General features: G+C 39.0%; 1 protein-coding gene across 1 annotated transcript in view; it reads left to right on the top strand.

Annotated features, from left to right (window-relative positions):
- Window positions 1-2,198: 2,198 nt before the first annotated feature.
- LOC110581036 (gamma-taxilin-like) overlaps window positions 2,199-23,584 on the top strand; it is a 35,372-nt gene continuing 13,986 nt past the window's right edge. The window contains exons 1-2 of the mRNA XM_021690741.1: window positions 2,199-2,490; window positions 9,296-9,387. Coding sequence (XP_021546416.1) covers window positions 2,202-2,490; window positions 9,296-9,387 — 381 coding nt within the window. The 5' untranslated portion in view covers window positions 2,199-2,201. The remainder of the gene's footprint in view (window positions 2,491-9,295; window positions 9,388-23,584) is intronic.

Below are 23,584 nucleotides of genomic sequence, written 5' to 3' on the forward strand. Positions count from 1 at the left end.
CATGATCAGTGCAATGACTGTAATTCAGGTAGCAATGGTGGCAGTGTGGGTGGGGCAGGCTTGATCAGTGGCTTCATTTTAGTTGCCTTGGGCATCTGTATGAATAGCCCAGATGATTCATTTAGTAGGTTTGATTGATTTCCTCATTTTGTGATGTTAAAGAGGAGGTCTTTCATCTACGACTGTGTTCATCTACCACTCCATAGTTTTCTAAGCTGAACACCAAATAGTGAGGCTGTAATAAGGCTTATCAGGGAGTATAGGTCAGAGCATTTCTCTCCACTAACACGTTCTTGGTCCTTCATAATTTGTGTTGAGGCAAAACAGCTACTGCAGCCAGCTGCACACTGTTCAGTTTCATTGTAACTGAATCCCCTAGTAAATGGGAACCAGGCATTTGCAGAGCCTCTGTGAATCCCATTGGGCCAGTGGCTTTGTTTAGGCAACAGATCTCCAAAATGACGCCCTACATTTCTTTGTGTAGCATTGAGATGAGACTTTGCTGGCTAAATTCTTGACTCTAGACTCTACCATTTCAGTTTGAGAAATGAAGTTTGTTGGGTCTTTCCTACATGGTTAGTCTGATAAACTGAGCTGACCCACCCCAAAAGAAGAATATTAGGCCAGAGACTCAGGAGAGTTTTATTCATTAGGTGAATTTTGGTGCTTTTCAAAAAGGATATGTCTGGTGTGTGAGGGAGGCTGTTCTTTGCTTGCCTTATCATAGAGACTTGTGACATAAAGGAGTCATTAGGGTTTGTGGACCCCCAAAGTACTTATTTGTGGGTTTCCCAAATGAGAGAATCCCCACTGGCAGCATATTACCCTTCATATCTAATGTATGTATGTATTTGTATAGTAGTCTGTACTATACATTCAGATTTGGGGGCAACACTAACAGTACATTGAATAAGGCCAAAGCTGGTTGGTCTAACTTTGTAGGTCTACTGTGACGTGTGCCCCAGATGCCATTAGTGAAACAGAATCAGGTGGGGCAGCAATTTAGGTAGCTGTTTCCAAACAGAGACATAAAAATTTGAGTCCCTCAATTCTACACAGTACGCCAACATACTAGGATGCGTTATGTGTGGCCTTTGGTTCCATTTGGGGATGGTGAATCCTTGGTCCGAACCCTAACCATCTTTCTCCTTAAGGTGGCTAACGTCAGGGTACACAGGAAGAAATTAGAGGACATGAAGAAGGAGAGAGTAGGTCCGTCCACATGATACGCAAGAAGTGTTTCTTCTTGCTTCTGAACAGCGTAACCAGGGTGTTTATAACTCTGCTTTCAAATGTTAGCCTTCACTTCTGTTTGAAGGCCAGACTGAAGACCAGGAAGAGGTAAAAGGTAAGTTTGGGGTGTGAGAGCTTCTAAAAGCATATCATCATCTCCTTTTCCAGTTTCTCTCTTCTCAGTTTTTTTCTCTCTGTTGCTTGCTTTTTCCTGATTGTTGTCCCTTAACCCAGCTGCTGAAGTCAATATTTGTGCCTATAATGTTTTTATTCAGAGCTTCCTGGAAAGCTGCCCCAGCCTTGGGACAGCTCTCTCAAGAGTGAAATAAAGGCATACTCTTGCACAGGTTTCTCAGGGAGCTGCCAGAAAGGCTGAGGGAATCCTTTGAAAGTCATGTCTATATTATTCCCTCTGGCACTAAGAGTATGGGCTGCCATCTTTATGGCCACTGTTGATGTAGAGTGTGAGGAAAGGTAGGTGGGAAGTTTAAAATCCCACGGTGCTCTCCTGTAGCAAAACAGCTGCTTTTCTATTCACTAAAGTTTTCCATTTGGATTGAAGTTTTAATTTTGTGGGTACATTTTTAGAAAATTCCAGAAGACGTTTCTGCAAGAGTTGTTTCTGATGGATTCTGCCAGTATATATTACTTACTGGAGGGGCAGGGCCTTGGAGTTTCCTATTCTACTGTTACTGTAGTCCTTTTTAACTCTTTGCCTCCTTTAATTCTAAACAGCATTGTTATTTTGTAAACAACTATGAAAGGATGAAAAACTGTCAAATGATGACGTGCCTATTGATTGTACCACATACAAAAAGTAAAACGTACAGTTAGACATGAACAAAGAATGTAGGATGGAAAACTGTATTTTTACATACTGCATAGTTCCCTGCCTTCATTACATTTGATTTAGGTTCCCTTCTGTGATCTTTTTTTCTCTTCATTCTTTCTAGCTTGTGATTGGCATAATGGAAGACTCTAGAGTTTGCAGGCTAGGACTAAAAGCAGATATATCATGTAACTCTCAATCAAATGACATTCTTCAACATCAAGACTCAAATTGTGCTGGCACAAGTTATAAGAATTCCTTGCAAGAGGGTGAAGGCAGTAACTTTATAACAAAGAACAGGGATTTGGTGAACCCAGTGCACTGCGTGCAAGAGTCAAGAGTGGATCCTCCTGGACCAGATGCTGGAACAGATCCTTCTGATAGTCAACAAGATTCACAGTGCAACAGGAACAAAGGAAAAACCTTAGGTAATAATCTCATAAATAAATCTCATGTCTCGGGGTGCCTGGGTGGCTCAGTTGGTTGAGCGACTGCCTTCGGCTCAGGTCATGATCCTGGAGTCCAGGGATCGAGTCCCGCATCGGGCTCCCTGCTCAGCAGGGAGTCTGCTTCTTCCTCTGACCCTCCTCCCTCTCATGCTCTCTGTCTCTCATTTTCTCTCTCAAATAAATAAAAATAAAATCTTTAAAAAAAAATAAAAAATAAAAATAAATAAATCTCATGTTTCATAAAATTTGACATTTGTACATGCTGCTCATTTTACCTAACTTTTCTGTGGCACAGGCAATTATAGAACCTGTCCAGTTTCAAGGTAGTTGTGGTTTTGGTTGAAACACACCTCTGTTTTCTTTGAACAGGTCGATCAGTTATATGCAGCAGGGGAAAATGGCGAGGTAGGGACCTTAGTTATAGGATCCGAGTTATTTCTCCCTGAATAATCAAGAATTGTTTTTTTGTAGAAAAGGTCTATGGCCATTTGGCAGAAGCACTATTGTTTTGCCCTGTTTTTTGGTTCTGTAAAGTAATCTGACCAATTACTGTGAAGACTGTGTTTTTGCTCAGTTTATTTAAAGAATATTTACTAATATTTGGCATGATATATTATTGCTGGCTTAGAAAGCAGGCTAGTAAGACTGGATTTCAGGGTGTGTTTTCTCCGTTCTGCTCTGTTAGTTTGAGAAGTTAGGGCTAAGAATGCAATACGTTAAATTTCATGAATAAAATCTAAAACCCTGACTTTGGCTTTAAGGGTTGCTTCTCATTTTTAAAAATTCCTGTTCTAACCAACATTGACCGTATTTGAATTGAGTGATTTCTGTACCTGACACTAATTTGGAAATTTTTTTTTTTTTAAAGATTTTATTTATTTGACACAGAGAGAGGGAACACAAGCAGGGGGGGTGGGAGAGGGAGAAGCAGGCTTCCCGCTGAGCAGGGAGCCCGATGCGGGGCTCGATCCCAGGACCCTGGGATCACGACCTGAGCCGGAGGCAGATGCCTAACAACTGAGCCACCCAGGCGCCCCTGGAATTTTTTTAAGTCCATTTTCCGCCATCCTTTATGACTTTAAAATTTATAGGAATATGAATAGTATTTAAAATTCCTGGCAAACAAGAACAATATATTCAGAATAGGCATCCCCAACAATATATGTAAAATGTAGCTTTAGGTTAAAATTGTTTAAATAGTTGTAAATGGTTACAGTTTAAAATCTTCATAAAATTACAGTTTAAATGTTCTGTTATTTAACAAATTGTATTCCCTCTTTATTTGTCCTTGAACTCAATGAGAAACAGTTTCAGAATGAAAATTTTATGTGCAGAGCAAAGTATTTTATTTTATCTTATTTAAATTCAATTAAATAACATATAGTGTATTAGTAGTTTCAGAGTTAGAGTTCAGTGATTCATCAGTTGTATGTAACACCCAGTGCTCCTTCCATCACAAGCCCTGGTTAATGCCCATCACCCAGTTACCCCATCCTGCGTCCCCCTCCCTTGCCTCCCAGCAACCCTCAGTTTGTTTCCTAGAGTTAAGCATCTCTTACGGTTTGCCTCCGTCTCTGTTTTTGTCTGATTTGTCCTTCCCTTCCCCTATGATCCTCTGTTTTGTTACTTAAATTCCACATATGAGTGAAATCATATGATAATTGTCTTTCCCTGACTGACTTATTTCGCTTAGCGTAGTACCCTCCACGTCCATCCACGTCCTTGGAAATGGTAAGATTTCATTCTTTTTGATGGCTGAGTAAAATTCCACTGTATATCTTTATCCATTCATCTGTCGACGGACATCTGGGCTCTTTCCATAGTTGGCTATTGTGGACATGGCTGCTGTAAACCTTGGGGTGTAGGTGCCCCTTTGGATCACTATTTTTTTTTTTTAAAGATTTTTTTTAAATTTATTTATTAGAGAAAGAGAGTGAGAGAGAGAGCACAAGAGGGGGTAGGGTTAGAGGGAGAAGCCCGATGTGAGACTCAATCCCGGGACTCCGGGATCATGACCTGAGCCGAAGGCAGTCACTTAAACAACTGAGCCTCCCAGGCACCCTGGATCACTATTTTTGTATCCTTTGGGTAAATAATTAGTAGTGCAATTACTGGATCATAAGGTAGCTCTATTTTCAACCTTTTGAGGAACCTCCATACTGTTTTCCAGAGTGGCTGCATCAGCTTGCATTCCCACCAACAGTGTAGGAGGACGGTTCCCCTTTCTCCACATCCTCACCAACATCTGTTGTTTCCTGGGTTCATTTGAGCCATTCGGACTGTGGAGGTGGTATCTCATTGAGGTTTTGATTTGGATTTCCCTGACGATGAGTGATATTGAGCAGTTTTTCATGTCTCTGTTGGCCATTTGTAAGTCTTTGGTGAAATGTCTGTTCACATCTTCTGCCCATTTCTTGACTGGGTTGATTGTTTTTTGGGTGTTGAGTTTGATAAGTTCTTCATAGGTCTTGGATACCAGCCCTTTATCTGATAAGACATTTGCAAATATCTTCTCCCAGTCTCTCGGTTTTCTTTTGGTTTTGTTCACTGTTTCCTTTGCTGTGCAGAAGCTTTTTGCCTTGATGAAGTCCCATTAGTTCATTCTTGCTTTTCTTTCTCTTGCCTTTGGAGGCATGCGTAGCAAAAAGTTGCTGTCACCGAGGTCACAGAGGTTGCTGCCTGTGATCTCCTCTAGGATTTTGATGGATTCCTGTCTCACATTTAGGACTTTCATCCATTTTGAGTTTATCTTTGTGTATGGTGTAAGAGGTTCAGTTTCATTTTCCCGCATGTGGCTGTCCAGTTTTCCCAACACCATTTGTTGTAGTGATTGTCTTTCTCCATTGCATATTTTTTCCTGCTTTGTCGAAGATTGGTTGACCATAGAGTTGTGGGTCCATTTCTGGAGTCTATTCTGTTCCATTGGTCTCTGTGTCTGTTTTTGTGCCAGTACCATGCTGTCTTGGTGATGAGAGCTTTGTAATAGAGCTTGAAGTCAGTCACCTTGATGCCCCCAGCTTTGTTTTTCTTTTTCAACATCTGCCTGGTGATTCGGGGTCTTCTCTGGTTCCATACAAATTTTAGGATTGTTTGTTCCAGCTCTGTGAAAAATGTTAGTGGTATTTTGATAGGGATTGCATTGAATGTGTATATTGCTTTGGGTGGTATAGACATTTTAACAACATTTGTTCTTCTAACCCATGAGCATGGAATGTTTTTCCATCTCTTTGTGTCTTTCTCAGTTTCTTTCACAAGTGTTCTGTACTGTTCAGAATACAGATCTTTTACCTCTTTGGTTCGGTTTGTTCCTAGGTATTTTATGGTTTTGGGTGCATTTGTAAATGGGATCAAATCCTTGATTTCTTTTTCTTCAGTTACATTGTTAGTGTAAAGCAGTGCAACTGATTTCTGTGCATTGATTTTGTATCCTGCCACATTGCTGAATTCCTGTATGAGTTCTAGCAGTTTTGGGGTGAAGTCTTTTGGGTTTTCCACGTAAAGTATCCCGTCACCTGCAAAGAGCGAGAGTTTGACTTCTTCTTTGCCAGTTTGAATGCCCTTTATTTCTTTTTGCTGTCTGACTGCTGAGGCTAGGACTTCTAGTACTATGTTGAACAATAGTGGTGAGAGTGGGCATCCCTGTCGTGTTCCTGACCTTAGGGGAAGAGCTCTCAGTTTTTCCCCATTGAGAATGATATTTACTCTGGGCTTTTCATGGATGGCTTTATGATATTGAGGTATGTTCCCTCTGGCCCTACACTGTGGAGAGTTTTAATCAAGAAAGGATGCTGTATTTTGTCAGATGCTTTTTCTGCTTCAGTTGAGAGGATCATATGGTTCTTGTCCTTTCTTTTATTAATGTGATGTATCACACTGATTGACTTGTGGATGTTGAACCACTCTTGCAGCCCTGGAATAAATCTCACTTGGTCGTGTTGAACTACCGTCATAATGTACTGTTGCATCCTATTGGCTAGTATCATGGTGAGAATTTTGGCATCCCTGTTCATCAGGGATATTGGTCTGTAATTCTCTTTTTTTGGTGGGGGGGTCTTTGTTTTTGAGATCAAGGTAATTCCAGCCTCATAGAATGAGTTGTGAAGTTTTCCTTCCATTTCTATTTTCTGAAACAGCTTCAGAAAAATAGGTGTTAGGGGCACCTGGGTGGCTCAGTCGTTAAGCATCTGCCTTTGGCTCAGGTCATGATCCCAGAGTCCTGGGATCGAGCCCCTCATTGGGCTTCCTGCTCGTGGGACTCCTGCTTTTCCCTCTCCCACTCCCCCAGCTTGTGTTCCCTCTCTCGCTGTGTCTCTCTCTGTCAAATAAATAAATAAAATCTTAAAAAAAAAAAAGAAAAATAGGTGTTAATTCTTCCTTAATGTTTGGTAGAATTCCACTGGGAGGCTGTCTGGTCCTAGACTGTTATTTGCTGGGAGATTTTGGATTAGTTTTTCAATTTCATTGCTGCTTATGTGTCTGTCCAGGTTTCTTATTTCTTCCTGTTTCATTTTGGTAATTTATATGTTTCTAGGAATGCATCCATTTATTTCTTCCAGACTGCCTAATTTGTTGGCATACAGTTGCTCATAGTATGTTTTTATAATTGTTTGTATTTCTTCGGTGTTGGTCGTGATCTCTCCTCTTTCACTTATGTTTTTATTTATTTGGGTCCTTTCTCTTTGATAAATCTGGCTAGGGGTTTTTCAGTCTTGGTAATTCTTTCAGAGAACCAGTTCCTATTTTCATTGATCTGTTCTACTGTGTTTCTGGCTTCTATTTCATTGATGTCTGCTGTAATCTTTATTATTTGCTTTCTCCTGCTTGGTTTAGGCTTTAATTGCTGTTCTTTCTACAGGTCCTTTAGGTGTAAGGTTAGGCTGTGTATTTCAGATTTTTATTGTTTCTTGAGAAAGGCCTCTGTTGCTATATACTTCACCTTCCCTCAAAGGTTTTGTAGAGTTGTGTTTTCATTTTCATTGAGCGAAGTATTTTTTTGACGTCAACCTGTTCTTCCTCCCTACCCGTACCCTTGCATAGCAGTTTGTAAAGTGTATACCAACTAGGAAAGTTTTCTTCAGATTCTTAAAATGAAATAACCTACATACAAGAGTGAACAGTTTAGAAAATAAAAAGGCACCTACCCTCAGGGTAAAAAGGAAACATTATCACTTACTTTGAAGTACCATTTGCCTGCACTTATCTCAGCCACCTCCTTCTTCCTGCCAAAGTTATTAAAAGTATTCTTTTAAAAACTCTTTTCCCTGAGGGAAGAACGAATTATTTGACTTTCTTTTCTTGACCCTAAAGTTGGTTAACACCCAGAATATGGTTGGTAAATCACCTGAAAACAACTATAACTCAGATTGGTCATTGGAAAAGTTGTTGGTCACAGTGGATTATGTGCATTTTAGATAGGCAGAGTGTGCTAGCTGAATAGGCTTAAACTTCCTTCAGTATTTGTATTTGGCCAGTGGGAAGGTTTTGAAAACATTCCTACCCTTTGTAAAATGTTTTACCTTGGAATCAGCAGTTAAGTAAGAGGTTTTTTGTTTTGTTTTGTTTTTTTAAAATTTTATTATGTTACGTTAGTCACCATACAATACATCATTAGTTTTTGATGTAGTGATCCACGATCCACTGTTTTCGTGTAACACCCAGTGCTCCATGCAGTACATGCCCTCCTTAATACCCATCACAGGGCTAACCAATCCCCCCTCCCCCCTCCCCTCTAAAACCCTGTTTGTTTCTCAGGTCCATAGTCTCTCATGGTTCATCTCTCCCTCCAATTCCCACCCCCCCCCATTTTTCCCTTCCTTCTCCTAATGTCCTCCATGCTATTCCTTATGTTCCACAAATAAGTTAAACCATATGATAATTGACTTTCTCTGCTTGACTTATTTCACTTAGCATAATCTCCTCCAGGCCCATCCATGTTGATGTAAAAGTTGGGTATTTGCAAATGACAGTACAGATAAAGGGCTGGTATCCAGGATCTATAAAGAACTTCTCAAACTCAACATCCAAAAACAAATAAGTCAAAAAATGGGCAGAAGATATGAAAACACACTTCTCTGAAGAAGACATACAAGTGGCTAACAGACACATGAAAAAATGTTCATCATCATTAGCCATCAGGGAAATTCAAATCAAAACCACATTGAGATACCGCCTTACACTAGTTAGAATGGCAAAACTGGACAGGGAAAGAAACAACAAATGTTGGAGAGGTTGTGGAGAAAGGGGAACCCTCTTACACTGTTGGTGGGAATGCAAGTTGGTACAGCCACTTTGGAAAACAGTGTGGAGGTTCCTCAAACATTTAAAAATAGAGCTACCCTATGACCCAGCAATTGCACTACTGGGTATTTACCCCAAAGACACAAATGTAGTGAAAAGAAGAGCCATGTGCACCCCAGTGCTCATAGCAGCAATGTCCGCAATATCCAAACTGTGGAAAGAGCTGAGATGCCCTTCAGCAGATGAATGGATAAAGAAGACGTGGTCCATATATACAGTGGAATAAGTAAGAGTTTTTAAACTTTCAATAAGTGGTGTGCTTACTAAGTACCAAGTAGCTAATTGCTAATGGCTTTAGTAAACTGAAGAAATTTGATGGGGGGCAGAGGGGCTCTTCCTAATAGTTTCCCTGATTTACTGGTGACTCTATGTCTAATTAACAGCCTTACATCAAAATCTGAATGTTTGAACATGACATTTATGTAGAATTTACAGATTGGATTAATTTTATCCTTCTGGTACTTTATTTTCTTTTATTGACCATCAGGAAAAGAAGTGTTATTATTGATGCAAGCCTTAAACACTCTTTCAACTCCAGAGGAGAAGCTGGCAGCTCTCTGTAAGAAATACGCTGATCTCGTGAGTATTAAGGGTACAAAGCCTACGTAAAATAATAGCAAAATGTGTGTTTTAAAATAGAATTTTGATATGGCTTTAAATGTAAAGTTGCATTTCACTACAAAATTGAAGGGAAGAATCTAATTTCTTGAGGCTTAGGTTGATTGTATGGCCTCATTTTATGGTATGATATATACAACATTTTATTGCTTTCTGACATGTAGGGTAGATTTTGCAAAACTCAGTTTTAGCATTTCTTTCTTTCTTTTTTTTAAAGATCTTATTTATCTGAGAGAGAGAAAGCAAGCATGGGGGTGGGGTGGGGGCAAGGGAGAGGGAGCCTGAAGAGAGGCTTGACCTTGGGATCATGACTTGAGCTGAAGGCAGATGCTTACCTGACTGAGCCACCCACATGCCCCAGTTTTAGCACTTCTAAGTGAGCATTTTAATTGTATGTTTATGTACCTGACAGTTGTGAGGGAGTAATTTCATATGTAAATTGAGGAATTCTAGACATGAAAGCAGTATTAAGTTTGAAAGATTTAAGGATTTTGAATGAAGTTGTGAGTTACATGAAATAGTCTAGCAGTGTCTTAGGAAAATATTTCCTTAGCACCCACTCTATGCCAGGCATTGTATTTTTTCCCCATCTTCCAAAGAAATTGACTCCTAAAAAGAGTTTGTTCTGAGTTATGGTCTGTGTTATCTCAAGTAGCATTAATCCTTTCTTGGGGGATATGGAAGAACTCTCAACATGGAAACCCTGCCATCATTTTAAAAGTGAAGAATGGGAAAGTCATAAAACCTTTTGAAGAATAGTTGTGGGAATTTTTTAGAATCGTTGGTTCTGATGTAAATGCTGATATTCATGTGTTTTGTGAAATATTTATGTGAATTATTTCTGGTGAATTTTAGGCATTCACACGTGTTATTAAATCAACTACTCTATATAATATATATTTGATTAGAAGATATACATCATATTTCCTAATAGACTATGTTTTGTGAATAATGGACTCTAAGTATAGAGCTGGAACAATTATAGTTACTATTCCTTCAGGTAGTACACATACACCCCACTGGCATTTTCTGAAATTGTGAGATGCAGGAACCACTCAGCATCAATGAAAAGACCTAGAAACTGTCCAGATGCAAAGATGGCCGTAATCAGAGTTGTTGGATTGCTGGCCTCAGGAAAGGGAAGGGCTGCTTCCATTGGGTGGGGAAGTCAGTCTGTAATGGTACACTCACATGATGAAAATCAAATGAGAAATGGTAGAAAAAGAAATATGGAGAAAGGAGTGAAATTCACATAGAAAAGTGGCAGAATGGAAGGTTGGGTAGTTGACCTGGTGATGTGATATATCAGCAGGCAGCATGAAAGGATTAGGGAAGAAAGAGCAAACTGACTAGCAGAGTGGGCTAGGGCAGTCCTTCTCAAACTCATACACATCACCAGAGAATTTTGATTGTAGATTCCGATTCAGTAGATGTAAAATTCACTTTCTAGTAGGTCTGAGGCAGGAATGGGGGAGATGGCTAAAATACCATATTCTAACAAGTTACCAGTTGATGGCCAAAGGTGTTGGCCCAAGGACTAGACTTGGAGAAACAGAAATCAAGTGGGGTTTCACTTAGGAGGAGGACACAATAAGAATTACTGCATTAGTTTTAGCAAGCAACACATTAGAGACTTTGCTAGTGAGTAGCCTCTCTTTGATCCCATTCAGATCAGTAGTTCTTGTGAATAATAAAAGCGGGCATATTTTGTTTTGGAAAAAAAAATGTTCTAATACGTTGTTTCTTGAAAAACTAATTTCCTAAAAAAGTAGAGTAGTAGAGTTAGGATACGTAACAGTGAGACCATCTTGAGAGTATAACATCAGTATCAAAGAAAAAAGCAAAGGGCCACATTACGGTGGATAGGAGAGACCGAGACACAAATCCCATCCCAGCATGGCTGCCAACAATCCGGAGGTTTGTCTGTGAGGAACAAAGAGTTCATAGCTCATATCACACACCCCAAGTTTGAAGATCTGCAACTGAGAGACAGACCTCCACAATATCTGGCTTTGAATACTGGTGGGGTTTCTATTCACAAGACCCAGAGGGCAGTGTAAACTGAGATTCTGTTCTGTAAGGACTCGTGCCTAGACTCACTTGCCCTAGGGCCCAACACAGAAGCCGCTGTTTGAAAAACATCCAGACTTAATGTGAAAGACACTCATTTGATTATCTTAGAGTATGGACCTGAGGGACAAGGGCCTGTTGGAATGCTCTTCAGGGACTGCAGTGATAGCAGGTACCATTTTTGTACCATCCTTCTCCTCTCCCTTGCTAAAGCCCATGAGTGCCTTTTTTTTCCCCCTCAAGTCTAGAATCCCCCCCACCCCCCCTTTAGTGGGTGCCATCTTTGCCCTCTCCCTGTGTGTTGCTACAATCAGTGGGAACCATTCTTTTATTTCTTTTTCCTTGGTGGTGCCATCTTTGAGCTCTCCCTCTGCCATGCTTCCCAACTCCCAGGGAGAAGCTTGTTTTAGTGGTTGCCTCCCAGGGGACAACAGTTTGTTGTCTGGCTCTTGAGGCTGAGGAGGTTGTTCTGCTGGACCCCACAGGACTGTAACAAGCAGGGACAGTTCTTGACTGACTACCATCCCCAGGGCCCTGCACAGACACCACACAGATAGCTGACTGAAACATATCTTCAGTCTTTCTGAGAAACTTTATCACCACAGCTGCAGTCTGAGGGTCAGTCTTGTAATAGGCATGCCTCAATAGGCAGACTGTAAACATTTCCAGAGATCTTGGAAGATGTGTGTTGTCTTTGAGCTCTCCCTCTCCCACTCTGGAGCACCAGAATCTCTTAGAGAACAGCTCTTACATGTGCCTGCTGCCCACAGGACACCCTTTGAATGCCTTGTCCAGTGGCCAAAGTCTTGTGTTCCTGGATCCCATAGGGCTGTAACAATCAGAGAGGGAGTTCGTGGCTAGCACAACCTACAGGACATTGCATAGGCAGCAGACTGAAACACGCCAGCAAGTCTTTCTGTGAAAAAAGCCTATTTGCTTGTCCTGAAACGTTGGCTCGAGAGGCAGGCTTCAGGTTTCTATACAGTTGCTCTCTTGGAAGAGAAGCCAGAGTATGCCATGATTGTCTCTTCCTCTGCCTCACTACAGCTCACGAGTATCTCCCAGAAAGGAGCTTATTCGCTCATCTGGAATTCTGATTTTTATGACTTTCACCCAGGGGACACCTCCAGATCTCCTGTTCTGGGCGACAACCTGGCTTATGTTCTGGTCCTATAGAACTCCACATATTTGCATGTTTTAAGATGTGTTATCTGGGCCTGTCTTCCGGTCAGCACAAATCTCAGTGATCTCTGAGACCTGCATACTTTGGGATACTGACAGGTCTTGGCACACTGAATAGCTGTGAGTTCATAGCTGTTCAAGGGACAAATAGGCCACTGGACAATCACGAAGGCTTGACAGACAACCAAGATGTAGGGCATTGCTGAATTCCACTGTTCATCCCACATAAGGCACTCCTTCAAGACTAGGAGGGGTGGCGGCTTCATCTTCTGCATAGAAACCATGACAGAGAGTCAAGAAAAATGAAGAAACAGAGGAATATGTTCCAAAGGAAAGAGCAAGATAAAAAACCATAATGAAACAGAGTAAGTAATTTACCTGATCAAGAGTTCAAAATGATGGTCATGAAGATGCTCATTGAACTTGGGAAAGGAATGGTTGAAAACAGTGAGAACTTTAACAAAGAGTTAGAAAATATAAGAAAGATACAAAGAGAAAAAGAATACAATAACTGAACTGAAAAATACACTACAGGGGTTCAACAGCAGACTAGGTGAGGTAGAAGAAAGAGTTGGTGAACTTGTACCAAGAACAGTGGAACTCACACAATCAGAGCAGCAAAAAGAAAGATAAGAATTAAAAAAGGTGAAGATAGCTGAGGGGACTTAACGGGACAACATCAAGTGGATTAACATTTGCATTATAGGACTCTGAGATGGAGAACAAAGACAGAAAGAGGAAGAAAATTTATTTTAAAAAGAGTAGGTGAAAACTTCCCTAACCTGGGGAAGGAAAAAGACCTTGAGATACAGGAAGCACAGTTCCAAAGAAGATGAACCCAAAGACATCCACACGAGGACACATTGTACTTAAAATGTTAAAAGTTAAAGACAGAGATTATTAAAAGCAGCAAAACAAAACAAAACAAACAACAAAAAAAACCACCTTATTATACATAGGAACCCTATTAGATTATCAGCAGATTTTTTAGGAGAAACCTTGCAAGCCAGAAGGGAGTAACACAATATATTCAAAGTTCTGAAAGGAAACAAAACAAAACAAAAACAAAACGTCTAACTAAATTAGAACACCTACCAGGCTAAAGCTATTATTTAGAATTGAAGGAAAGGTAAAGAATCTTCCAATAAGCAGGAGCTTAAAGGAGTTTGTCATGACTAAAGTGGCTTTGCATGAAATGTTAAAGGGACTTCTTCAAGCTGAAAAGAAAGGGTACTACTCAGCCATAAAAACACAGGAAAGTATAAATTGCCCAGGTAGAGGTTAAAGGCTATAAAAGGCCGTGGGTTAATCACTTTTAAAGCTACTATAAAGGTTAAAAGAGAAAAGTAGTAAGAATAACTACAGTATAATTACCGAGAGGATAGACATGATAAAAAGATGAAAAATAAATGCGTATTTATTTTCTACATAAATTATATTTCTACATAAAATACAGAAAGAGAGAATTAAAATGTAGAGCTTTAGAATATATTCAGTCTTACATTGCTATTAACTTAAAATAGTCTGGTACACACACATATATGTATGATGTTATACGCAAGCCTGTTGGTAACCCCAAAACAGAAATCTATAGTAGATACCCAGAAGACATTGAGAAATGAATGTAAGCCTACCACTTAAGAAACTCATCAAACCACAGAGGGAGAGTGTAACAGAAGAAGAAAGGAACAGCAGTAGCTACAAAATAGCCAGAAAACAATTAACAAAATGGCACTAAGTACATACCTATCAATAATTACTTGAAATGTAAGTGGACTAAATTATTTAATCAAAAAACATAGTGATTGAATGGATTAAGCAACAACAACCACAAAAAAAAAAAAAAAAAAAAAACAAGAGCTGTCTATATGCTGTGTATAAGAGAATAACATAAGATGTAAGGATGCACACAGACCAAAAGTGAAGGGAAGGGAAAAGACATTCCATGCAAATGAAAACCGAAAGAAAGTTGGGGTAGCTATAGTCAAATCAGACGAAATAGCCTTTCAAGTAAAAAACCAAGACGGCATTTCGTAATGAAAAATCAGTCAATCCAACATGAGGATATAATGGTTTTAAGTATCTACATTTGCAATGTAGAAGAGCCCAAAGCAAACACTAACAGACCTAAAGGAAGAAATGGATAGGAATATAATAACAGTGAGGGGCTTTCATACCCTATTTACATCAATGGACAGAGTGTCCACACAGAAAATCAGTAAAAGAATATTGGCCTTAAACAGCACAGTTAGAGCAGATGGACTTAACAGCTATATATGGAAAATTCCATGCTAAAGCAACCGAATATACATTGATTTAAAATGCACATGGAACATTCTCCAGAATAGATCACATTAGGCCACAGAAGAAGTCTTAGTGCATTTAACAAGATTGAAACCATTTCAAGCTATCCTTTCCAAACAATGGTATACAACTAGAAATCAGTCAGGAGAACAAAAGTGGGAAATTCACAAATGCGTGGAGGTTAAATAACGTGCTGAACAGTGGATCAGTAAAGGAATTAAATTTAATTAATTAAAGGAAATTTTTTTTTAATGTTGAGACAAGGGGCGCCTGGGTGGCTCAGTCGTTGAGCATCGGCCTTCGACTCAGGTCATGATCCGAGGATCGAGCCCCACATCTGGCTCCCTGCTCAGCGGGAGGCCTCCTTCTCCCTCTCCCACTCCCCTTGCTTGTGTTCCCTCTCTTGCTGTCTGTCTCTCTGTCAAATAAATAAATAAAAAATATTTAAAAATACATAAATAAATAAAATGTTGAGACAAATGATGATGGAAATACATCATACCGGATTGTGGTATGCAAAATGGCAAAAGCAGTTCTCAGAGGGAAGTTCATAGCACTTTATGCCTACCTCAACATGAGAAATCTCAGACAAACAACCTAAGTTTATATTTCAAGGAACTAGAAAAAGAAGAACAAAGCCCAAAGTTCAGAGAAGGAAGGAATACATAAAGATAATAATATTAAGATCAGAGTTGAAACGAATGAAAAAGAGACCAAAAAGCAGTAGAAAAGATCAATGAAACTAAGCTGGTTCTTTGAAAAGATTAACAAAATTAGCAAAATCTTCAGCTACACTTAGCCAGAAAAAAATAGGGGCGCCTGGGTGGCTCAGTTGGTTAAGCGTCTGCCTTTGGCTCAGGTCATGATCCCAGGGTCCTGGGATCGAGCCCTGCATCGCATTGGGCTCCCTGCTCAGTGGGGAGTCTGCTTCTCCCTCTCCGTCTGCCTGCCTCTCTGCCTACTTGTGCTGTCTATCTCTCTGTCAAATAAATAAATAAAATCTTAAAAAAAAAAAATAGAGAGGGCTCCAATAAATAAAATAACTGATAGAGGAGACCTTGCAAGTGATAGCACAAAAATACCATTAATTATAGCTGCCGATGGTGGTTGTCTGTGAGAAACCAATTCCTAGGCCCTGATCATTGAGCCACACTACCAGAATAATCTTGCCTCCTGGCCATAAGTGAAAGCCATGGTGCCTAGGACTAGGGGAATTAGGTCTTGAGGGATGGATGATGTCTTTCCTTCTCCCCTCTGACCTCCACCAAACAAGCAAACAGACAAAACTTCTATGGTCGTCTTTGATTCTTACTCTCTACCACATGAAATGCAAACTCCAAAATTTATAGCCATATCTAAAATCAACTTGTATTGCCGAAAGCTGTTTTTCCCCCGAGGACCTTACTCTATTTTGATCTCCCCTCCCTCCCCAAATAGCTTGAGGCTAGGAGGTGCATCCTTCATACTTCTTTCTGTTTCTCCCTGTGTTTCCAAAGGTTTGAGACAAATCTAGCGCTCGTGCTGTTTTTTTTTTCTCTGTTACTGTCATGAACCATCTTTTCTAGTCTCCCAACTCTCTCACTCATTGAAGACTCTTGCACTGACCCACAGTGGTCCACAGTACCCTGATTCCTGGTGTTTCCTCACTGTGGGTGGCCCATATGAAACCCCAGCCCTCGCCTCTTGTTTCTGTGTTTTCAAAAAATTTATTGTACTACATATATATATACATACCATTAAATGTACCATATTAACCACTGTTAAGCTGTGCATTTCAGTGGTATTAAGTAAATTCATGTTGTTGTCAACCATCACCACTGTCCATCTCTAGAAACAAACCAAACCTCTAAACAGTAACTCCTCCTCCTGCTCTCCCTCAGCCGCCAGTAACCACAACTCTACTTCCTACCTCTATGATTTTTGACTACTTGAAGTGTGTCATTTAAGTGGTATACATACATACATAATACACTTTTGTACCTGTTTTATATCATGTAGCATGTTTCAGAGTTCATTCATGTTGTAGTATGTATCAGAACTTTCTTTCTAGCAGAATAATACTGCATTGCATGTATATACCGCATTTTGTTCATCCATTCATCCTTTGATGGACATTTGTTTTGTTTATATCTTTTGGCTGTTTTGAATGATGCCTCTATGAATATGGGTGTACAAATAATCTGTTCATAGACCTGCTTTCAGTTATATCATGTGCATACCCAGAAGTTGAATTTGTGGATTGTATAGTAATTCTGTGTATACCCCAGTGGCTGTAGCCAGCCAGCAATGTTCAATGATTGCAGTTTCTCCACATCTTTGCCAACATTTGTTGTTTTCTGTTTCTCTGTTAAAAGCCATTCTAGTGGGTGTGACGTGGTATCTCACTGCAGTTTTGTTTGCATTTCTGTAATGACTGGTAATACTGTGCATCTTTTATGTGCTTACAGGCAATGTGTATGTCTTCTTCGGAGAAAGGTCTATGCGAGTCTTCTGCCCATTTTATAACTGGGTTGTTATTTTGTTCCTGTGTTTTCGGAACTGTCTATAACGTGCGAATATTAATCTCTTATGATATGGAACTTACATACTTTTTTTATGTTCTGTGAGTTGCCTTTTCACTTCCTTGAGAGTGTCCTCTGATGTACAACAGTTTTTAATTTTGATGGAGTCAAGTTGTTTGTTCGTTTCTTTTTCTTTTCTTGCCTATGTCTTTGGTATCAGGTCCAGGAATCATTGTCAAATGCAATGTCATGAACCTTTTCCCCAGCTTTTCTGGTAAGAATTTTACAGTTTTAGATCTTACGTAGTAAGTCTTTGATCAGTTTTTCTTTGTAGGAGACATTTGGGATACAGTCTCTAGGTGGTGGTGGTGGTTGTTTTAATAGGGTTCTTTTTTTTTTTTTTTTTGAGTATAGTCGTTAACGTTAGTTGCAGGTGTACAACATGGTGACTGGGCAAATTTAAACATTATGCTATGCTCACTACAAGTGTAACTACCATCTGTCCCATTACATCCCTATTACAGCTGTGCCTTTTACTCTTGAGACTTATTCATTCCATAATTGGAAGTCTGTTATCTCCTACTCCCCTTCACCCATTTTGCCCATCTTCCCACTCCCCTCTGGCAACCATCAGTTTGTTCTCTGTGCTAATAGGTCTAGTTCTGCTTTTTGTTTGTTTATTCATTTTTTTCCTTAGATTCCACTTATGAGTGGAATCACGTGGTATTTGCCTTTCTCAGTCTGACTCATTTCAATTAGCATTGCACCCTCTAGGTCCTGCCATGTTGGTGCAGATGGCATGATCTCATCCTCTTCTATGGCTGCATAATATATCATTGCATGTTATACCACATTTTTCTTATGCATTTCTCTTAGGTAGCTTCCAAGTCCTGGCTGACCTGAAAAATGCTGCAGTAAACTTTGGGACATATATTTTTTCGAATTCATGTTTCATTTTCATTGGGTAAATACACTGTCATTGAATTACCAGCTCATATGGTAATTCTTTTTTAATTTTTTTGTGGAACCTCCATACTCTTTCCAGAATAGGCTGTACCAGTTTTCAAGAGCGTGGTCTTTCTCCACATCCTCACCAACACCTGTTGTTCCTTGGGTTTTTTATTTTAGCCATTTGGGCAGGTGTAAGGTGATAATCTTATGATGGATTTGATTTTCACTTCCCTGAAGATTATTGATTTCTTTTAATTAATTAATTAATTAATTTTTAGATTTTATTTGAGAAAGACAGAGAGAGAGAGAGAGTAGGGGCGGAGTAGAGGGAGGTGCAGAGGCAGAGGGAGAAGCAGGCTCCCCGCAGAGCAGGGAGCCCGATGCAGGGCTTGATCCCAAACCCTGGGATCACGACCTGAGCCAAAGGCACTTAACTGATTGAGCCTCCTAGGCTCCCTCAGTTGTTTCAGTTCTTTATATATTTTGGATATTAGCCCCTTATCGATTATGTCATTTGCAAATATCTTCTCCCATTTAATAGGTTGTCCTCTGTTCTGTTGATTGTTTCCCTTGCTGTGCAGAAGCTTTTATTTTGGCAGAGACCCAATAGTTTTTGTTTTTGCTTCCTTTGCCATAGGACACATATGGAGAAAAATATTGCTACGATTGGTGTCAGAGACATTACTGCCTGTGCTCTCTTCTAGGAGTTTTATGATTTCGGGTCTGATGTTTAGGTCTTTAGTTCATTTTCTGTTTATTGTTGTGTGTGGTGTAAGAAAGTAGTGCAATTTCATTTTTTGGCTTCTTGCTGTCCATTTTTTCCGAAACCATTTGTGGAAGAGACTGTCTTTTTCCAATTGCATATTCTTGGCTCATGTCAAAGGTCAGTTGACCATATAGCTTGGGGTATATTTCAGGGTTTTCTGTTCTGTTCCATTGATCTGTGTGTCTGTTTTTGTGCCAGTACCATGCTGTTTTGAATACTACAGGTTTGCATTATATCTTGAAATCCGGGAACGTCTTACCTCCAGCTTCATTCATTTTTATTAGTATTTCTTGGACCATTCAGGGTCTTTTGTGGTTCTACACAAATTTTAGTATCATTTGCTCTAGTTTTGTGAAAAATGCTATTGGTATTTTGATACGGATTGCATTAAATGTGTGGATTGGTTTGGGTAATGTGGACATTTTAACAGTGTTCTTCAAATCCCCAAACATGAAATATCTTACCATTTGTTTGTGTCATCCTGAATTTATTCCATAGGTGTTTGTTATAGAGTATAGATGTTTCAGCTCGGTGTTAACTTTATTCATAGGGTTGTTGAATTTATTTATTTGGTACAATTATAAATGGTATATGTTTCTTTAATTTCTTTTTCTGCTACTTTATTAGTGTGTAGAAACACTACCTATTTCTGGGCATTAATTTTGTATCCTGCCACTTTGCTGAATTAGTTTATGACCCATAGTAGTTTTTTTGCTGGAGTCTTTACGATTTTCTATGTCATCTGCAAACAGTGACACTTTAATTTCATTCTTTTTGGATATTATTCCCCCAGCATCTTTTGTTGAAGATGCAGATTTTCCCCCATTGAACGGTCTTGGCAACCTCGTTGAAAATCATTTACCATGTACTTGAAAAACTATTTCTGTGCTGTTTATTCCATTGATCTGCATGTTTGTCTTTATTCCAGTCCACACTATTTTGATTACTATAGCTTTGCAGAAGTTTTAAAGTCAGGGAGTGGTGAGATATTCAACTGTTCTTTTTCAGTATCTGGCTATTGTTGTCCCTTGAGATTCTACATGATTTTAGGGTGGATTTTTGTACCTTTATAAAAAACCAAAAACCAAACCAAAGCAAAACAAAAAAAACCCCACACCATTGGTAACTTGATAGGGATTTCATTGAATCTGTAGATCACTTTGGTAATATTGCCATCTTAACAATATCCTGATAGTAGTGTAGCCACCCCATTTGTCTTTTAGTTCTCTTTGTGTGTAATGTATTTTTCTACCTATTTACTCTACCTATGTGTATTTTGGATGGTAAGTGAGTCTCTTGTGGACAGTATGTAGTAGGATCATGCATTTGCTTACCCATTTATTAACTTACATTTTTTTATTGAGATATAAATGGCATAACATTTATTAGTTTCAGTTGTACAACATAATGATTAATATTTGTGTATAATCGAAAATGATCACAATAAGTCTAGTTAACATCCATCAACACACATCATTCACAAATTTTATTTTTCTTGTGATGAGAACTTTTAAGATCTTCTGCCTTGTCAACTTTCCAATACACAGTACAGTGTTAGTTACAATCACAATATAGTACATTACATCTTCAGGACTTACTTATCTTATAACTGGAAGTTTGTACCTTTTGACCACATTCACCCATTCTTGGCTCCCCCAACCCTGCTTCTGGCCACCACCAGAATTTCTTTTGTTTTTATTTTAGGATCCACATATAAGTCAGGTCACAAGGTATTTATCTTTCTCTGCCTGACTTACTTCACTTAGCATAATGTCCTCAAGGCCCATCCATGTTGTTGCAGATGGCAGCATTCCCTTCCATTTTTATAGCTGAATAATGTGCCCCTTCCCCTTTCTGTGAGTGTGTGACTTCTTTATCCATTCATCAGTCAGTCGACACAGGTTGTTTTTATGTGTGGCTAATGTAAATAATGCTTCAGTGAACATATATGTTTGAGTTTGTACCTTCATTTCCTTCACAAAAATACTCACAAGTGCAATATGGTAGTCCTATTTTTAACTTCCCAAGAAACCTCCATACTAATCACCATAGTGGTTCTGTGGTTCTATGCCTCTTGTAGGATAGTTCTATTTCTGTGCAAAATGCCATTACAGTTTGGATAGAGATTGCATGAATTAGTAGATTGACTTGGGTAGTATGAACATCTTAGAATGATAATTCTTCCAACCCATGAGCATGGAATTGCTTTACATTTATTTGTATATTACTCATTTTTCTTTCATTAATGTCTTATAGTTTTCAGTACAGGTCTTTCATCTTCTTGGTTAAATTTATTCTGAAGTGTTTCATTATTATTAGTGTAATCGTAAAAGGGATTGTTTTCCCAATTTCTCTTTCTGATACTCCCTTTGTTGCTGTATAGAGAAAAACACAGCTGATTTCTGCATATTTTATATTCTTTAACTTTACTGATTTATATATCCATACTAACAGTTTTTTGGTGGAGTTGTAAGGTTTTTCTATACATACAAATCATGTCATCCGCAATTAGTTAGAGACACTTTTTTCCTTTCCAATTTGGATTATTTTATTAATATTTTTTCTTGTTGAATTGCTTGGTTAGGATTACTTTTCTTTCTTTTTAAGATTTTATTTATTTATTTGACAGAGAGACAGGGAGGGAGTAGCACAAACAGGGGGAGTAGCAGAGGTAGAGGGAGAAGTAAGCTCCCTGCCTGACACAGGGCTCGATCCCAGGACCCCTGGATCACGACCGGAGAGGAAGGCAGGCGCTTAACTGACTGAACCACTCAGGCACCCCGTGGCTAAGATTTCTGATACTATGTTGAATTAAAGTGGTGAGAGTGGACATCTTTGTCTTTTTCCTGATCTTAAGATCAGGAAAGCACTGCTTTTTTTTTTTTTTAAGATTTTATTGATTAATTGATTGATTGATTGATTGAGACAGGGAAGAGAAGGGGAGAGGGAGACGGAGAGAAAGGATCTCCAGTAGACTCTATGCTGAGGGTAGAGCCCATCACAGGGTTTGATCTCAAGACCCTGAGATCATGACCTGAGCCAAAATCAGAAGTTGGATGCTTGACCTACTGAGGCACACAGAGCCCGCTCAGCTTTTCACCATGGACTGTGATGTTAAGTGTGGGCTTATCACATATGGCCTTTATTGTGATGAGGTGTGTTTCCTCCAAACCCACTTTATCAAGAGTTTTTATCATAAGTGGATGTTGATTTTTCTGCATGTACTATGATGATCCTATGATTTTTATCCTTTTTTTGTTGTTGTTGTAGTGTATCATATTGATTAATTTGTGAATGTGGAACTGTTCTTGTATTCCTGGAATAAATCCCACTTGATCGTGGTGTCTCATCATTTTAATGTATTGTTGAATTTGATTTGCTAATATATTGTTGAAGGCTTTTGCATCTGTGCTGCTCAGGGATATTGGCCTATAATTTACTTTCCTGTCTTATCCTTGTCTGGTTTTGCTGTCAGCGTAATGCTGGCCTCATGAAAATGAGATTAGAAATGTTCCCTCCTCTTCAGTTTTTTTGGAAGAGATTGAGGTGGGGTGGGGTGTTAATTCTTAAAAGTTTGGCAGAATTCACCGGTGAGGTCCTTGGGTCCTAAACCTTAGTTTGTGGGGAAGTTGTTGATTACTGATTAATCTCCGTACTTGTAATTTGTGTGTTCATATTTTCTATATCTTCATGATTCTGCTCATAGGTTATTTGTATCTAAGAATTTATCAATTTCTTCTAGGTCGTCCAATTTGTTGATCTATAATTGTGTGTGATAATCTCTTATGATCCTTTGTATTTCTGTGGTATTTGTTTTTATGTCTCCTCCTTCATTTCTCATTTTGAGTCCTGTTGTTTTCTTGGTAACTGTGGCTAAAGATTTGTCAATTTTATTATTATTATTTTTTTAAATCAGCTTAGTCACTGATGTTTTCTGTTGCCTTTTTAGTCTCTATAGCTTTTATTACACATGATCTGTGCTATTTCCTTACTTCTACTAATTTGGGGTTTTGTTTATTCTTTTTTTTTTTTTTTTTGCTGTTCCTTGAAGTATAAAGTTAGGTGGTTCATTTGGGCTCTGTGTTTTGATGTAGGTATTTATTACTAAGAACTTTGCTGTTAGAAGTGTTTTTGCTGTGTCACATTTTGGTATGTTGTTTATCCACTTTAATTTGTCAGAAGATCTTTTTTAATTTCTTTTGATTTCTTTATTGATCCATTGGTTTTTCAGTATGTGATGTTTAATCTCCACACATTTGTGAATTTTCCTCTTTTTTCCCTTTGATACTGATTTCTTGTTTCGTACCATATTGTTTGAAAATGACACTTGTTATGATTTCAGTGTCCTCAAAGTGGGCTTTGGGGCCTATTATAAGACCTATCC

This window comes from Neomonachus schauinslandi, chromosome Y (genome assembly GCF_002201575.2).
Source record: "Neomonachus schauinslandi chromosome Y, ASM220157v2, whole genome shotgun sequence".
NCBI lineage: Eukaryota > Metazoa > Chordata > Mammalia > Carnivora > Phocidae > Neomonachus > Neomonachus schauinslandi.